This window comes from Neoarius graeffei, chromosome 7 (assembly GCF_027579695.1).
Source record: "Neoarius graeffei isolate fNeoGra1 chromosome 7, fNeoGra1.pri, whole genome shotgun sequence".
Taxonomy (NCBI): Eukaryota; Metazoa; Chordata; class Actinopteri; order Siluriformes; family Ariidae; genus Neoarius; species Neoarius graeffei.
In genome coordinates, this window is record NC_083575.1 from 74688435 (window position 1) to 74706849 (window position 18415).

Below are 18415 nucleotides of genomic sequence, written 5' to 3' on the forward strand. Positions count from 1 at the left end.
AGAACTTTATATTGGAATGTTTTGATGGGGCCCATCAACAGCAAGGCTGTGAAGGTGCAAAAAAACTGGGGGCAAGAGTGCAATTACTATCCCTGTGAAATGATCATCAGGATCCATTGATCTGAAATAACTGCCATCAAAAAAAATACATCAAGGAGAAAAACGTCCCCATCATCAATACACTTCAGGCCTGTGCTCTGCACTATTGCTAAGTTTGGAAGGTGCCATCTGTGGCCTTCCCCCAGTGTAGATGAGGGGCACTAAAACACTTCTACACCCAACCTAAATGATGTGTGAGGCTTTGGAAGGTCTGTTTGGCATTCTGGCTTTGCAACCTCCTGTCCAGGGTTTCTTACACACCAGGCCCAAAGAATGACCCTGGCACACAAGCCAGGTTTCACAAGTCTCATTTAAAACACAAGCCATGCAGATTGCAGCAACCACACCTGACAATGTCCATAAACCAAGTTGGCCTGGGTGCCCCACTGTCAAAGTAACATACAGACTGGAGGTACTGCTCCACTACCACACTCATTGCAATAACATGTGTTCCCAAGGCAGTGCTCATGTTAACACTTGAGCAAAGCACAAGCATCAACAGTAGGCATAAATTTAAAATCAACCTGTTCATGAATCATCTTAGCCAAAGCATGCACCACAGTAGCCTGGCCATCTATGAACCCTGCCAATCTGAAAGCTGAGTCACAGGAGCAGTGCAGAAAGAAGAATGTATTCCATGTTATGAGAGCCAACCCTAGTCAGCCATCTTCAGGGTGGTTGTCACACCTTCCCTTTGAGTTTGCTATAAGGACTTGCAAAGTGGCAGGGATAGAACCAGACACCTCTGCAGATCCTGCCAAGACTGGCAGAGTTAAAAGAAGAGGCTCATTAAGTAAGCCATCTTTAGCCTGTAAGAACCTCCTAGTTTGTAAACAGATCCTTAACTGCAGTAGATCAACCTTTCTATCCAAACCATTAGTTGTGTAGACCTCCTTCCCACACACATGCTCTGACACACCCTATAAGAACATGCTGTTTACATTTTGAGGGAACAGCTCAATGCTAACACTCTTACATACTTATTGAAAGCCAATTGGCTGATGGCAGGAAGGTTTTGGAAATAATCAAATACTTGTTTCGGGTTCTTGAGTGAGACCCCTCACCCTCAATTAATTATCAGGATTTTCCAGAAAATCTGAAGAAGCCGGCTAAAAAATAAAAAAAATGTAGTAGGCAGCTCTGGAATTTGTGGCAGCAAAGCCGCCGTGGTGCGCTAATGCTGGGGGGGGGGGGGGGGGGGGGGGGGGGTCAGGGGGCATGCCCCCCCAGAAAATTTTTAAATTTACATGCCTTCTGGTGCATTTTCAGCTAAAAAATTTCAAACAATTTCCCTGTAAAATAACTGTAAAATATGTGTGTGTGTGTGTGTGTTTGGCTTTCTCACTTACCCTCTGTAGTACGCTGCCTGGCTCTGTAATATAACTACATGGTGTAACATAACGACTTGCTCTACGGCGTGGTCCGGCTCAGCCAGTCAGAGTGCAAGAATCGATCAACAAATATGGCATTGCTTCCGGTCATGTTAAACCTGAATCTAAGAGAATTTTGTGGTGGAATAATTGGATTTGCAGCAAATTATATACGATATAAATCGCTTGAACATTGAAAGGCAAGGATTTTTTTCCCCTGGAATCGAGTAGCTGGCACTGAACGTCTGTGCAGGCGGAGAAAAACGCCAGTCGCCAGCGCTTGTGGACATCTGATTATTCAATTGCTTAAATTGATTTTGCCCCACGTGTAAGTCACTTCAGATTTAAAACAACGGTCAATCGAGTATATAGTCTAAAGTTAATGGACTGAATGGACAATCACTGTTTATTGTACTCATCTGAGATGACATCATCAAATAATTGAAATTTCATGAAAAAATATGAGCATTTCAAAAGATTTCTAAAACACGGAAGGGTGCCAATACATAACATATTGCATTCAAAATTCAATCTGTACCCCTCCTGTGGGAATGATTTCAGCAGTTCAAATACTCAGGAATAATGGACTTAAAATGTAACACATAGTACATATGCATTCGTACCTAACTGATCACTTGCAGTGGACTAAATACAAACCACACGATGTCATTAAAAAAAACAAAAAAACAATCAGTGCTGTGGATTAGCAAATATTCCACGAATACTGAAATGATTTAAACAAACTGTTAGAAAAATCAGTAACTACACCCACACTATAATCGATGCATATGGAAATGAAGGATTTTCAGTGTTGTCATGGTGAGGAGAGGAGGCCATGCTCAGAGTTCATTGTGCTGCAGTCCATTTCGGGAGATTTTGTTGGTTATATCCTGCAAATGCTTCTTCATCTGGGGAAGAAGAGAAAAAAAAATTAAAAAGGAGTAGTACTATCTTCACACTGCATTCAATCTTAAAGAAATAGTTAAAGTAATCCTCCAGCAGATTTATTCTCAAACTGAAGTAAAAGTAGTAGCAAGTTTCAAAAATCAAGCTTTTCATTTTCGGAGACCAAATAGTGTTTGAGAAAAATTATTTTTCTTTAAAATGCCAGATGGGCTTCCTGTGGCGGTGACGTATATGTGATGTCAGGTAGCGGTCACTTGGAGCAACTCGACTGTTTATTTTCTCTATTTACATTGTAGTTTGCCGAATTTCAGTTTTTAAATAAGTATGCCTCATTGTGTAGCATATAAATGCCACAATGATGCTTAAAATAATAATAATAATAATAATAATTATTATTATTATTATTAAAAAAAACAAAAAACAAACAAACAAACAAAAAAACCCCACACAAGCTGGGACTAGACTGCGTTTCCGCAGAGAAAATGTAAAGTGTGCTACCTCAGCTGTGGCAAGGAGTCTCCGACAAATTAGATCAGACATGAGACCTTGCACTGTAAAATCTTTTTTTTTCATATGATCTACAGAAAGTGTGTATGGCAAAGTGCGTGTGGCTGCGCAGTCTAAAATCGCAGTTTAAAATGGCTCAATACGCAGCACAATACGACACTTCGCGCTCTAAAATCTGTTTTAAACCATGCCACATTCTCTTTGCTAATCTACCCAGCACCAGCTGTAGATCATGTAAAAAAAAAAAAAAACAAGATTTTAGAGCACAAAGTGTCATGTCGCACTGCGAGTTGAGCCATTTTAAACTGAGATTTTAGAGCATGCAGCCCCACACACTTTGCCATACACACTTTCTGAAGATCATGTGAAAAAAAGATTTTACAGCGCGAGGTCTCATGTCTGATCCAGTTTCTGTCGGTGACTCTCTTCCACAGCTGATCAAGTCCACTTTACATTTTCTCTGCGGAAATGCGGTCTAGTTCCAGCTTGTGCTTTCTTTTTAGCATCATTGTGGCATTTATATGCTACAAAATGAGGCATACTTACTTAAAAACTAAAGTTCGGTAAAATACATGTAAAACTAGCAAAACTACGATGTAAATAGAGAATATAAACAGCTGAGTTGCTCCAAGTGACCGCTACCTGACATCATGTCCCTACCACAGGAAGCCCATCTGACATTTTAAAGAAAATGAATTTTTCTTGAACACTATTTGGTCTCTGAAAATGAAAAGTTTGATTTTCGAACTCTGCGACTACTTTTACTTCAAATAAGTTTGAGAATAAATCCGCTGGAGGATCCCTTTAAAATGCCACAGTCCTGAACCAGTACACTTGTTGAAAGGAATGATGAATTAATTATAAACTCAAGTGTGTACAAGACAAGAATGACAAAACTTCCTATCAACAACAGTAACAGACTCAAGGGGAATGAAAGTCAGTAGGAGCAAGATGGAGTACATGTGCATGAATGAGAGTGAGGACAGTGGAATGGTACAGATACAAGGAACAGAGGTAGTCAAACCAGAGGAGTTCAAATATCTGGGGTCAACTGTACAAGGTAATGACGAGTGCGGAAGAGAAGGTTGAAATGGATGGAGTAGAGGAGGATGTCAGGAGTGATTTGTGACAGAAGGTTACCAGCAAAAGCGATGGTGTATGGTATGGAGACAAAAAGACAGAAGGCTGAACTGGAGGTACAAAGTTGGACAGGATTAGAAACGAGAATATTAGAGGGACAGGACATGTAGAACAGCTTGGAGACAAAGTCAGAGATGGTTTGGACACGTACAGAGGACAGATCTAGGGTATACTGGGAAAAGAATGCTGGAGATAGAGTTGGCAGGTAGAAGGAAACAAGGAGACCAAAGATGAGATTTATGGATATGGTGGATGAGGACGGTTGGTGCTACAGAAAAAGATACAGGAGGGGATGGAGGGACATTATCCGCTGTGGTGAGCCCCAACAGGAACAGCCAAAGAAGAAGAAGGTAATAGACTCAAGGCGTATCGAAGCTACTTTGTTTACTGTTTGTCACTCAAAACTCAGTCCTACCTTGTATCCGATCTCTCGTGCTTTCTCGGCGAGCGTGTTGTATTTCTCTTTATGTCTCACGATGTGGTCCTTATCACCCATGGCCTCTATGTGCTGCAGTTTCTGATGGGAATATTCCAGCTGTTCCTGGTAGTGGTGGTGCTTCTCTACTTTGGTCTCAAAATGCTTCAGCTCCTCCTGAAACCAATATAAATCACAATCTTACAAAAGGTCTAACAGGGCACCTGCTTTAGGTAAAAATAGCCTCAGTGAGGCTGGAGCTCAGACCGGCCACTGTTGTTGTGTGCGAGTTTGAAACCTGATCAACCCTGTGGGAGGAGTAGCAATTGTTGTGAAATTGCATACGACCCCTGTGTAGCCGCAACCACGGCAGGTGGCACCACCTGGTGAACAGCTCTTGCTGGAATCTGTCTTTAGAGTCTTCTGGGTGAGTTTCAGTGAAGACGTCCTAGTAGTTTACGAAGAGTCGCGTTTAATATGACGAGTCACCCAAAAATTTCAGACACCCATAAAATTGTAAAGGTGGCACCACCATCTTGACAAATTTATGCACACCAACCTGGGGAACATTCCATACGAGTTTGATCAAAATCTGATCACTCCTGTAGGAGCAGTAGCGATTTTTGTGAAATTGCATAACCCCTGTGTAGCCGCATCCATGGTAGGTGGCGCCACCTGGTGAACAATTCTTGTTAGAATGTCTTCAGAGTCTTCTGGGTGAGTTTCAGTGAAAACATCCTGACAGTTTACGAAGAGTCGCGTTTAATATGACAAGTCACCCAAAAATTTCAAACGCCCATAAAATCGTAAATATGACAGGTGGCGCCACCATCTTGACAACTTTTATGCACACCAACCTGGGGAACATTGTATGGGAGTTTGATCGAAATCTGATCAATCCTGTAGGAGGAGCAACGATTTTTGTAAATTGTGGATGGATGACGATGTCGGATGGATGAGCTAATAAAACATTCACATGATTCGACTGAGAAATTACCATTACGTAGATTCAAATGCAACTGTGCGAGTTTGTTGGTGATGAGAGAGTTATCAATGTCTCAGGGACACTCGATGTCTGTGGATTCAGAGGCTTTTACTTTATGCTACACTAGTTTAGCACATCTAGACCATACATCCTCAAGATATACAAGTTTCTGCTAGTCCTTTACTGATTTGACAGACAGTAGATGTTTTGAATATCTGGTCTTTTTACCTTCAGTACAGTGGGATGACTGGTACACTGCTATACTCACTGATAACCAACTATATGAATAATTCAACATCCATTACTGTGTCACTGAAGCACGCAGCTGACCAGTTTGATGACTTCGTCTGCTACTCTCCCCTTGAAAGTAATATTTCCATTCACTGATCACAAGTCTGGCAGCGTCACATGCTAACTTGCAGGCATTCACTTTACTTCGTGTCAGTGATCAAAATGGCCAAGGAATAAACACAGTGCTCCAGCTAGTTTATTTATTTTACCAGGGTGGCACATCTTGCCCTCCAGAATGTGCGCCACGTCCAAATTTATATGCACCCTGATCATAATTTTCCAGAACTTTCTAAGCGCCCGGCACATACGTTCCGCCACAGGAAGAAAGTGTGCCCTGACGAGTGTTGCTGACTTGAAATGAAGTAAGTAAGTAAAATTTATTTATAAAGCACATTTAAAACACAGCTACTACTGACCAAAGTGCTGTACAGAATAAGAAAAATAATAAATGAGCATTCAGTAATAATAAATAAAAGCCAAATTTGGAAAATAAGCAAATGTGAAAAATAAATGAACGTTAAACCAAACAGAACAGAACCTACAACACAGACACGCAAGAAATAAGAGGATTAGGGGACTAGGAAAGCTAGTGAATAGAGGCAAATTTTTAATCTAGATTTAAAGGTGGGAATAGAGGGGGCACATCTAATATCTGAGGGTAACTGGTTCTACAGTCAGGGAGCAGCCACAGCAAAGGCCCCATCACCTTTCTGTTTCAGTCGTGACCGTGGCACATGTAGTTGTCCTTTGCTAGAGGACCTAAGGGACCTGGTGACTGAATGGGGCTGGAGAAGTTCAGTGATGTAAGCAGGGGCCTGCCCATTTACAGCCTTAAAAACAGTAAGTAAAACTTTAAACTGAATTCTAAAATGAATGGGGAGCCAATGCAGGGAAGCCAAGACCGGGGTGATATGTTCACGCTTCCTTGTACCAGTCAACAGTCTCGCTGCTGCATTTTGAACCAACTGCAGACGCATTAGTGAAGACAGGGGGAGGCCGAGGTAGAGGGAATTGCAGTAGTCCAGGCGTGATGTAATGATGATGATGACTTCTGTTTTAATCACTGTTTAACTGGAGATATTTATTAGATATCCAAACTTTAATATCTTCAAGACAGTCCAAAAGAGACTGCACAGAGTCAGTGGATTTTAGTGGGAGATACAATTGTGAGTCATTGTTAGGATTTAAAGCCATGATTTAAGTTAGTTTTATAGCTGCAGAACGTGTTTTAGGATTGTTAGATTTAACCAGTCTCTCCAGTGTTGAATTTGAAATTGAAATGATTGAATGTTAGATTTAATGTTAGATTTAAAGCTGCATTAAGTGATTTAAGTTAGTTTTGTAGTTTTAGAATGCAGAATGTGATTTGGGATTGTTAAGACTTTATGAATTTAATATTTTAGCCTCTTAGATCCTATTCCTGTATAATTTCCTGTAAAGTTACTGTGTGACCTTCCTCCGGTGGAGAAGACACACACTTCTTTGCTAGACTAGACATAAACATGTCTTTGTTTAAAATTGTAATAAAAAAAAAAAAATCTCGCGCTTTGACGTGCGTAAATGCTGAGTTGCTGAGTTGTTAAAAAACATCCGTTGATATGAAATATACTGCTTATTAAGATGTGTTTTGCTCAGTCCAAAGTTTACTGACCTAGTCACTGTTGTCATAGTCTGACATCCTACGACACACACACACACACACACACACACACACACACACACACACACACACACACACACACACAGCATAGCTGCATATCCACACAGACACATACACACACAGACAGATATCAAACAGTGATGTCATTTCATCCACACAGATAAGACATATAAAATCCCTGTATTCTCTCGTTGTATTGAGGGACTTGCGAATAAAGATTGCGAACTACTTTGTGGGGTTCCTGTCTTTTTTCTGCGACTCACCCCCAGACATCTGGGTGACACGAGGGGACTGATCTCGAGATGGTGAGGGCCAGAGGTGAAGAAACCTAACAGTCATCTGCATATAAATGAAGAGAGATATTATATTTTCTAATGATGTCACCAAGGGGGAGCATGTATAGGCAAAAGAGCACTGGGCCGAAGATGGACCACTGAGGGACCCCATAGGAGACAGGAGCAATGGATGAGGAGAACTGATCAATGGACACAGAAAATGTCCTATGTTTAAGATAGGAGCTGAACCAGTATAGTGCTGTCCCCTTAATGCCTACCCACTGTTCTAGGCGAGCGAGAAGAATGTTGTGATTCACAATGTCGAAGGCAGCACTAAGATCCAATAAAATCAGGACTGCATTTTCACTTGAATCTAAAGTGCGCAGCAGATCATTAGTCACTTTAAGTAAGGCTGTTTCGGTACTGTGAAGGGCTCTAAAACCAGACTGAAAAGGTTCCAGAATATTATGCATGTTTAAAAAGGGGAGCAGTTGAGAGAGAACAGCTTTTTCCAGCACCTTAGAGATAAAAGGAAGCTTGGAGATAGGGCAGTAATTTTTTAGGCATTTAACATCAAGATTGTGTTTTTTAAGCAGGGGTTGGACAACCGCATGCTTAAAACATGCAGGGACCGTGCCGGATACTAGGCATGAATTAATAATCACCTGAATGCTGGGGCCAATAGTATCAAATGCATCCTTGATTATATTGGAGGGGAAAGCATCATGGGGCAATAAAGTAGGTTTCATATGTTTTACTAAGTCGCTAAGCTCAGCAAAGGACATATGTTGAAATTGGTGGAATGTGGCTGTAGCACCACAGCAGCCTGGTAGCATATCAGACAAAGGGGGAGAGAACTGTGATCTGATGTTATCAATTTTGCTAATGAAAAAATTCAAGAATTTCTCGCAGATATCAGTGGAGGCTTCAATATCTGGCAAAATTGGGGGCTTGACAACTGAGTTTATTGTACTGAACAAAACTTTGGGCCTGTCAGAATGTTTACTAATTAAGTCAGAGAGGTGTTTTACTCTGGCTTTTTTGGCTGCAGTCTGGAAAGTTACCAGTGACAATTTAAAAATTTCAAACGAGACAGTGAGACGGTCTTTCTTCCATCTCCGTTCAGCTTTCCTAAAGGCCTGTCTCAAAGTACGTGTTTCTTCATCTAGCCAGTAGTGAGATTTATGTTTGGGGCGACTGTATCTGAGAGGGGCCACAGAATCAGCTCATCTTGCTCGTAGATGAGCAAGAGGAGTAAAAGAGGGCAATTAATTCATCCGGGCTAGAAATCTGGGATGCAGCTGAAATAGCAGAAGCAACAGCCTTACTATAAAAACTGTTAGAAAACTGTTCTGCAGTAAGTGAATTGATGTGGCGGGAGTAGCGGCCTGGGGCTGTAGCAGATCGCGGGGAAACGGAGAGAGTGAGATCAAATACAACAGGTTTATGATCAGAGAAAGTAGCATCCTCAATCATTATGTTATCAACAGAAAACCCATAAGATAAAATAAGGTCAAGAGTATGACCCTGTATGTGTGTAGCCTTGTTTATGTGTTGTGTCAAACCAAAGGCATCTAGTACACCACAAAACGCGCTAACCAAGGGTTTGCCTGGACAACAAACATGAATATTAAAATCACCCAGCAGCAACAGACAGTCATGCACCGTTACAAGATTCAAGAGAAGTTCAGAAAATTCAATTGTAAAGTCCTTATCAGGCTTGGGAGGCCTGTAAATCAGTGCGCAAACTAGTGGAGACGTAGAAGACTCCACTTTTACGTATTGCAGTTCGAAGGAGGATGTAGCAGTTCGCGTGGGTGGAGCACAGAAAGACGGCAGGCCAGAATTCAGTTTACCAAACTCTTTATTTTAGCTTTTAAGCTTTTCTAAGCATACACGCGCACGCACACACACAGTCGTCTCGTTGGGGTGAGAGCTCCTTCCTCTGCTCTTTCTCTCCTCATATAGGGTGCAGTCACTGGGGAAGACACACAAACACAGACTAACCAACATCATCAGGTGCAGTGATTCTGCCACTTACCTTCCCTGACTCCACCCTCCAGTCACAGACCGACGCTTGACCACGCCCCCGCTGCCACATACCCCCATCGCCCGACTCAGGCCGGGCAGCCGTCCGGCCTCAAGCCGACTCCCCTCCCCCCCCTTGACGGGAGAGGAAGTCCGCCACGACCATCTGCGCCCCCGGCCTGTGGACCACCTTGAAATTAAAGGGCTGGAGTGTCAGATACCAACGGGTGATCCGCACATTGGCATCCTTCATGCGGTGGAGCCACTGGAGGGGCGCGTGGTCCGAACAGAGGGTGAAAGAGCGCCTCAGGAGGTAGTAGCGGAGGGCGAGGACCGCCCACTTGATCGCCAGGCACTCATTTTCGATGGTGCTGTAGCACCCCTCACGCACTGACAGCTTCCTGCTTATGTACAGGACGGGGCAGTCCTCCCCCCTCCACCTCCTGGGACAAAACAGCCCCCAGGCCTCTGCCTGACATGTCTGTCTGCAATATAAAAGGGAGAGAAAAGTCAGGGGAGTGTAACAGTGGCCCCCCACACAGTGCAACCTTTACCTCAGAAAAAGCCCGCTGGCATTGCTCCGTCCACTGGACCGGATCTGGTGCCCCCTTTTTAGTGAGATCAGTCAGCGGGCTGGTGACGTCCGAATAATTAGGTATAAACCTACGATAATAGCCAGCCAGCCCCAGGAACTGTCTCACCCCCTTTTTGGTCTTGGGCCTCAGGCAGGCCGCAATTGCTGCGGTCTTGTTAATTTGGGGACGCACCTGCCCGTTGCCCAAGTAGAAGCCCAGATACCGTACTTCCACCCACCCAATCGCACACTTCTTCGGGTTGGCTGTGAGACCCGCCCGCCTCAGCGACCTAAGGACGGCCCTCAGATGTTGTAGGTGCCGTGACCAGCCATTACTATAAATAATGATATCGTCAAGGTACGCCGCCGCATAGGTGGCATGGGGGCGGAGGACCCTATCCATCAGCCGCTGAAACGTAGCGGGCGCCCCAAACAGCCCAAAAGGAAGTGTGACAAACTGGTGTAAGCCAAACGGTGTGGAAAAGGCCGTTTTTTCTTGGGATAATGGAGTCAAGGGGATCTGCCAATAACCCTTCGTCAAATCCAGTGTCGAGTAAAAGCGAGCCGTGCCTAGTCGATCGAGCAACTCATCAATACGAGGCATTGGGTACGCGCCGAATTTAGACACCGCGTTGACTTTTCTATAGTCTACACAGAACCAGACTGACCTGTCGGACTTTGGTACCAAGACCACCGGGCTGCTCCAGTCACTGTGGGACTCCTCGACAATGCCCATTTCGAGCATGGCCTCGAGTTCTTCCTGAACCACTTTTTTCTTGTGTTCGGGTAACCTGTAAGGGTGGCTGCGCACTACCAACCCCGGGGGCGTCTCAATGTGGTGCTCTATGAGGTCGGTGCGGCCGGGCAGGGGCGAGAACACGTCCGAAAACTCAGTCTGCAACTGGGCAACCTCCGTGAGTTGGGTCGGGGAGAGGTGGTCTCCACAGGGGACTGGAGAGGTATGTGATGCCAATGTTCCCTTTTGAACCTCCGGCCCCAGCTCCGCCTTCTCCGGAACCACCAACACCAAGGGGACCTCCTCGTTCCAGAGTTTGAGCAGATTGAGGTGGTAAACCTGTAGCACCCCACCCTGTAGTCGACGTCCTCGACTCGCCGTGTGACCTCAAAGGGTCCTTGCCATTTGGTGATTAATTTGGAGCTCGATGTGGGCAACAGTATGAGAACTTTATCTCCCGGTGCAAACTCCCTAAGGCGGGTACCCCTGTCGTACAGGCGGGTTTGCCGTTCTTGGGCCTGCCGCAAATTCTCCTGGGTTAGGGGTGTGTGTGTGTGTGGAGTTTTGCGCGCAGGTCCATAACGTATTGAATTTGATTTTTACTGGGTGAAGGTCCCTCCTCCCAATTTTCTCGCAGCACATCTAGAATGCCACACAGCTTACGCCCATATAACAATTCAAACAGGGAGAACCCCGTGGAGGCTTGGGGGACCTCTTGCACTGCAAACAACAAGGGTTCGAGCCATTTATCCCAATTACGTGCATCCTCACTTACGAATTTTTTAATTATATTCTTGAGGGTGCGATTGAACCATTCAACTAAACCGTCCGTTTGTGGGTGATAAACGCTGGTGTGGATCGGTTTAACACACAATAACCTATACAGTTCATTCAGTGTATGTGACATAAACGAGGTGCCTTGGTCAGTCAGAATCTCTTTCGGGATTCCAACTCGGGAGATGACACGGAAGAGTGCCTCCGCAATACTGCGTGCTGAGATATTGTGAAGAGGCACTGCTTCCGGGTATCGCGTTGCATAGTCCACCAGTACTAAAATAAAGCAGTAGCCTCGTGTTGACCGATTTAATGGCCCGACGAGATCCATCCCAATTCTTTCGAATGGGGTCTCGATTAATGGGAGAGGGCGCTAAGGCGCTTTTGGAATGGCTGCTGGATTTACTAACTGGCATTCGCGGCATGCCGTACACCACCTACGGACATCGCCGCGAATCCCTGGCCAATAGAACAGGGCCATTATTCGGGCTAGTGTCTTATCCTGCCCCAAGTGTCCAGCCATAGGATTAAAGTGAGCCGCCTGGAATACCAATTCCCGGCGGCTCTTTGGAATCAAAAGCTGCGTGACTTGCTCTTTAGTCTGAGTGTCCTGCATCACTCGGTATAATCTATCCTTCATAATAGAAAAATAGGGGAAGGACAGGGTGGTGTTTGACTGGAGCGTTTGACCATCGATTACTCTCAGTCAAACGCATGCCGCAGAGACTCGTCTCGTGATTGCTCTAATGGGAAAACCCCAAGGGCTTCCCCGAGAGAGGGAGGAGGAGCCTGCTGCTCCTCACTCTGACGCGGAGATGACGTAGACGGCTCTGTGACAGCTGCTCCCGCCAAAGCGACACCGGGACCTCCCCCTGCTAAACTACGGCAGGACCCACTCTTCACTAGATGGCTCACTAACTCCCCGAATCCCGGCCAATCAGTCCCCAAAATTATCGAGTGGGTGAGGTGAGGATTAACTGCCGCCTTTACTCTAAATTTTCCCCCTCGGAAAAGAATGTGGACTGACACTAAAGGGTAGCTGTGAATATCCCCGTGCACACACAACACCTTCACCAATTATGCTCCCCCCAGTGCCTCGTCTTGCACCAGGCTTTGGTGAATTGAGGTCTGATTACAGCACGAGTCCACCAAAGCCTGATATGTATCCCCTTGGATACTCACCAGTATCCCGATCGAGGGCGGATCCTGGCGCGTCGGGGATCCAAACCACTGCGCCCACTTCCATCGCTGAGCACTGCTGTTGGAGGTGGCCCAGCTCCCCGCAGCGCCAGCAAACCGGCCCGGGCTTCCTCTCTGCACCGGTGCTCTGGGGCTCACTCACCGGGGGTGGGGGGGGGGGGGGGCTGGGGGGGGCTTTGGGAGACAGACACAGAAGGGAAAAACGGGAGGGCACCGCGGGTGCGACGGGCCGGCTGGGGTAGGGCCGGCCCCTGCCTCCGCGGTGAGGGAACGGGGTGAGGACAAGACACAGGAGGAGGGGGGGGAGAGAGGGAGAGAAGAGGGAAGAAGAGGATGTCCGCTGTCCTGCCGTCGGAACAGCCGCCAAATGGTCCTCCGCCAACTCAATGGCCTGATCCAATGACGCCGGGCGATGGCACTGGACCCACTCCATGGTTCCCTCTGGTAGGCGGATGATGAACTGCTCCAGTACCACCTGATCAATGATCTCCTTGGAGTCACGGTTGTCAGCCCTCAACCACCGCCCACAGGCGTCCCGGAGCTGCTGGCCAAATGTGAACGGCCGGCCGACTTCCTCCAGACGCAGAGCACGGAAGCGCTGACGCTGTTGTTCAGGGGTGCACCCCACCTGCTGGAGGACGGCCCGGCGAAGGTCTGTGTAGACCAGCCGGCGGTCGGCGGGGAGCTGTAGCGCGGCCAGCTGTGCCTCGCCCATTAGCAGGGGGAGGAGGCGCGCCACGCGCTGTTCCACTGGCCAGCCCGAGGCCTCTGCTGCCTGCTCGAAGAGCGTGATGAAGGCCTCGGGGTCGTCATGCGGGCCCATCTTAGTGAGGGTGAGGGGCGAAGGGCCCGCGGCGGTGGAGGTGGTGGACCCAGCCGACGTGAGGTGGTGCCGGAACGCCTGTCGGTCTTCTTGCTGCGCCAGCACCAGGGCCTCGAACCGGTGCTCCTGCTCCTTTCGGAGGGTGACTAGCGCCTGATGCTGGCTCTGCTGGGCTGTGGCAAGGGCGTGGACCAGGTCCGCGAAGGGGGAGGACTCCATTGGGCTGTTCTTTTTCCTGTGCTCGATCCTGGGTTTCGGCACCACTGTAGCAGTTCACGTGGGTGGAGCACAGAAAGACGGCAGGCCAGAATTCAGTTTACCAAACTCTTTATTTTAGCTTTTCTAAGCATGCTCGTGCGCACGCGCACACACACACAGTCGTCTCGTTGGGGAGAGAGCTCCTTCTTCTGCTCTTTCTCTCCTCATATAGGGTGCAGTCACTGGGGAAGACACACAAACACGGATTAACCAACATCAGGTGCAGTGATTCTGCCACTTACCTTCCCTGACTCCACCCTCCGGTCACAGACTGACGTTTGACCACGTCCCCGCTGCCACAGAGGAATAGATTGCAACAGAGTGTTTTAAAATGATTCCGGAAAACGAGCTACTCCGCCACCTCTTCCAAAGCACATTGGGGTGCTAATGAATGAACAGTCATTTGGACAGAGTTCACCAAAGACGGATGACTCACCAGCTCCAGTGCCAATCCAAGTCTTGGTTAGAAACAGTAAATCCAGATCACGTTGGGAGAAAGGTCATTTAAAATGAAAGTCTTGTTTGACACGGACCTGCATTTAACCAAAGCCGCCTTTGCCGTTGAGCGAGCCGCAGCCTGACAGCGTCGAGAGAATTCCAGCGGGCGGATGTTCAGGTGATTCACCCCGCCACTTCGGACGCGCGGCCTTGGTGCAGCAGAGCAGTGGATAGGTCTACGTGACAGGAGTATCTCAGGTCCCATGAGCTCCGAGCCAGGTATACCCCTTTTCCACCAAATCAGTTCCAGGGCTGGTGCTGGTTCACAACTCGTTCAACTTGCGAGCCAGCTGAGAACCAGTTTGCTTTTCCATCGCTCGCGGTGCTAAGCGGAGCCACGTCATTACGTCGCTGTATACGTCAGTTACGTCGCTGTATACATCATTTACGTCGCTGTATACGGAAGTTATGGCGCTACGTTTACATAAACCTTGGCGCGAATATCAAAGCAAAAACAGCACGGAAGAAGCAGCAGTGGCAACAACAATAATAATGGATGACTTTGCGTTTGTACAGCTGCTGCTTCTTGTCGCTTAAAAATGGCGATCTTTCGCGGTCTTGTTATTGTTGTTGGTTTTAACAACTCCGCCCCCCCCTGCTGACGTAAGCGGTTCTTTCCTCTGGCCCAGCAGAGAGCTGGTGCTAGCCTGGAACTGTTTTTTCTGGCCCCAGAGCCAGTTCTTTGTCAGTGAAAACAGAAAACCCGGTTCCAAACTAAGCACTGGCCCCGAACCAGCCCTGGAACTGCTTTGGTGGAAAAGGGGCAGTAGAGATCTTTGTGCACTGGATAGACTACGGCTAGCTGACATGACCATGGCTGCGCAGGACAAACAGTTACTCCTCTCCTGATGTTCACTCAGAGGCCTCCGTGTTTACCCCTCCATCTACGCCGTTTCTTGCAGTGAGAGATGCAGCAAGGTAGCCAACAAACACACTTGACAGAGGGGTGAATGAACAAGGGATGACATCTGCTGTGTGGCGCAGAATACCCACTAGAATGGGCCACCAATGAGTTTTTGAGGTCCAATAAAAACTGCTGATCATAAGTCCATATAGATGCATCGGAGCAATGCCAGATCAGTACAAACAGAAGCACGAACAGACAGAACACAGATCGCACAGGTAAGAGCTTATGGAACTGATGGCAAGCCGACAAACACACTGGCGCCATCTTGCCACGTCATCTATCCACAACACGCAACGCGAAGGTAACAATGTGAAGTTAACACATGTTGAGCAATCACAATACACTTTTAGCGCAGGGTCATAAACACGCCATCAAACCTTGTCTTATTACAATAATGAGTCAGCGCAGCAAGGTATGACTGAAAGGGGGAAAAAAAGAATTGGTAAAAGCAGCAAGGGGCTCAGAGAGCTAAGCATTTGCAAGAATGTAAGTAGATCTACAAGTTGAGGACTAAACAAATTCAATCAAAAGTCAGGACCGACAGAGCTAGACTTTATTTATATATGCACGCAGTACTGTGCAAAACCTTAGACACCCTATTTTTTTTCATACAAACTTTGTTATAGATTTCTATTTTATGACTTCTACATTATCGAATCAGTACAAAAACATTTTAGAGTCCAAACGTTTGTTTTCCAGCACAAAATTACATTTTACAGAAAAAAAAAATTGTATCTGAGCAGCATATTACATAAGGGAGCACTTTCCATATTAAAAACGAAAACATAATGAAGGCTGCTGGGTTTTGGTGCAAAATGAAGAAGTGAGTGTGACAGTCAAAGTGTCCAGAAGAACTGTAGCTGGTTCTGCAAGATGCTCAGTAAAACCCACAACTCATTTCCTTATAAAACTGCACTCACTGTACCTGAGACGACTATTTTGTTTTTAAAGCAAAGTTAAATATTGACTTCACTTCATTTATGGCTTACTGCATACTGTTTATAGTATTTTTTTAATGTTGAAATATTTCATTTCATTTTTTTAAGCCATTTTTGGTCGACAGCATTTTTTTACACGTGCCTAAGACTTTTGCACAGGACTGTACATCTACAGAAAATTTAGTCACTAACACGTTAGACTAAACCTGATCAAACATTAATATCCCGGACTAATATGAATGATCAACTAATGCTCTTTGGTTTCAGTCATGTGACTTTTCTTAGCAGTTTCACTTCTGGTGAAACAGCTGGTGGTCTAGCAAACCAAAACAGCTGCCGTAGTGCAAACAACTAGCGATAACTTAAGAGTATGCTCGTACTCTAGAAGCCACTGCTCACTTTAGATATATTCATTAGATTGCTATGTGCAATGGAATCGACCTCTACAGTCTGGGAAAGAAGGATTTGTCATACGATCTCAACAACTACCCTTCAGTCGAGTTCCCCGACATCTCGGACTATCTGGTGTTGGCAGACATCTTTCTACACCGCAAAACAGATGAAAGCGTGTAAGAGTATGAAGGCTTACAACTTTGTTGTATGTGGCTGGGTAAAGGACCTCGCTATCAAGTCACTGCCGAATGAATCCTGTATTGTTTTTGCCCGTGTGAGTATGCTTTTTTAAGCTTTTCGTTCACGTCTTTACAACGAAGCGCTGCAAGTTGAAGTGTAAACAAACAACAGTTCGCTTGAGTCTCACTTGTGTTGGCTCTTATCTCTCAGGTAAATCATTCACAAAGATCATCAGAAACCCCTTTAAAGACCTGGATCTTAGTTAAACAAGACGGAGAAGTGATCACGGCGCATTGTAACTGTACGGCTGGGGAAGAATTTTGTCACGACCTTCATGCATATGGACTTTGTGAGGAGGAAACAAAGAAACAGCTGGGGACTTTAGCACTTCGGGACTAAAAAAAAAGTACCGTAAAATAACGACACATAGCAAGAAAAGTACTTGGAAAACACTAAGGACATAGCTGAGAGAGAGATACAAACCTTTCACTGAGTGATCACTGCAAACTTGAGCATGCTTCGACTCGGCTCCCTTCGATTTCAGTGAGAGGTTCAAAAGCCACCTTTCTTGACGCCTTTTTGTGAAATCCTGTGTTCCTTCACCCTTTTTTATTAGTTCACGGGGAACCCTGAAGAAACTTTGATTAGTTTCATGGTTTGATCGATTCAAACAACCTAAAACAATGCAAGTGTGAGGCATTTTTCATGCGAGCAATGCACCTTCTCCGTACAAACGCTTTATCAACTGAGCTTTGGTAGACCACCAGCTAAAGTTTTGAATAACTAATGAGGCGGATGTGACGTCACATGAAACCCAAGAATTAGTCTTACTATTATTAGTAGTCTTAACTAACACTGGACTGTCATGTTAATGGATGATCCATGGATGCAAGTGCTGAGTTTATTGAAAAGCACGCTGGCAAAGAGTTCAAAGACTTCCTTGTGGTACACGCTGTTCGCTCAGAGCAAAAATGCATATGGACACGATTGACAGTTCGAGGTATGCCAAGTGCGAATGTGACATTATTAAGCCTTGTATTAAACTGGTTAACAAAAGCTTCAGATTTGCTTACTTTATTTTACAAAAGTAATCTACCTTGCATAGCTGCCCAGTATGGCAAATTTTTGCATGATAGATTCTTTTTGTATAGTGATGCGTGTAAAATTGCCTGTGTTAATGATTGCCGCCCTGTGCTCTTGGAAGGCTAGCTGGAACACTGATAAATATTCATGGTTGCGCCTCTAAGAATGGCCAGGTGGTTTATTTAAAAAGCCCACAAATCTGGTCCATTTGAAACTTAAAAAAAAAGACCCACATGAACTTGAATAACATTCATTATACAAAGTGGGCGCCAAATGTCTGAGCCCACACTGAAAGTCTGAAATAAACTGGAAATAAATATAAAAGTCAATTTTGACAATTCTAAAAAACAAACAAAAATATGTACAGTTGAAAAT

General features: G+C 45.6%; 1 protein-coding gene across 1 annotated transcript in view; it reads right to left on the reverse strand.

Annotated features, from left to right (window-relative positions):
* Window positions 1–1843: 1843 nt before the first annotated feature.
* Window positions 1844–18415, reverse strand: part of lrpap1 (low density lipoprotein receptor-related protein associated protein 1) — a 43049-nt gene continuing 26477 nt past the window's right edge. The window contains exons 7-8 of the mRNA XM_060926404.1: window positions 4438–4614; window positions 1844–2377 (exon numbers count right to left, since the gene is read on the reverse strand). Of these exons, the coding sequence (XP_060782387.1) occupies window positions 2309–2377; window positions 4438–4614 (246 nt within the window). The 3' untranslated portion in view covers window positions 1844–2308. The remainder of the gene's footprint in view (window positions 2378–4437; window positions 4615–18415) is intronic.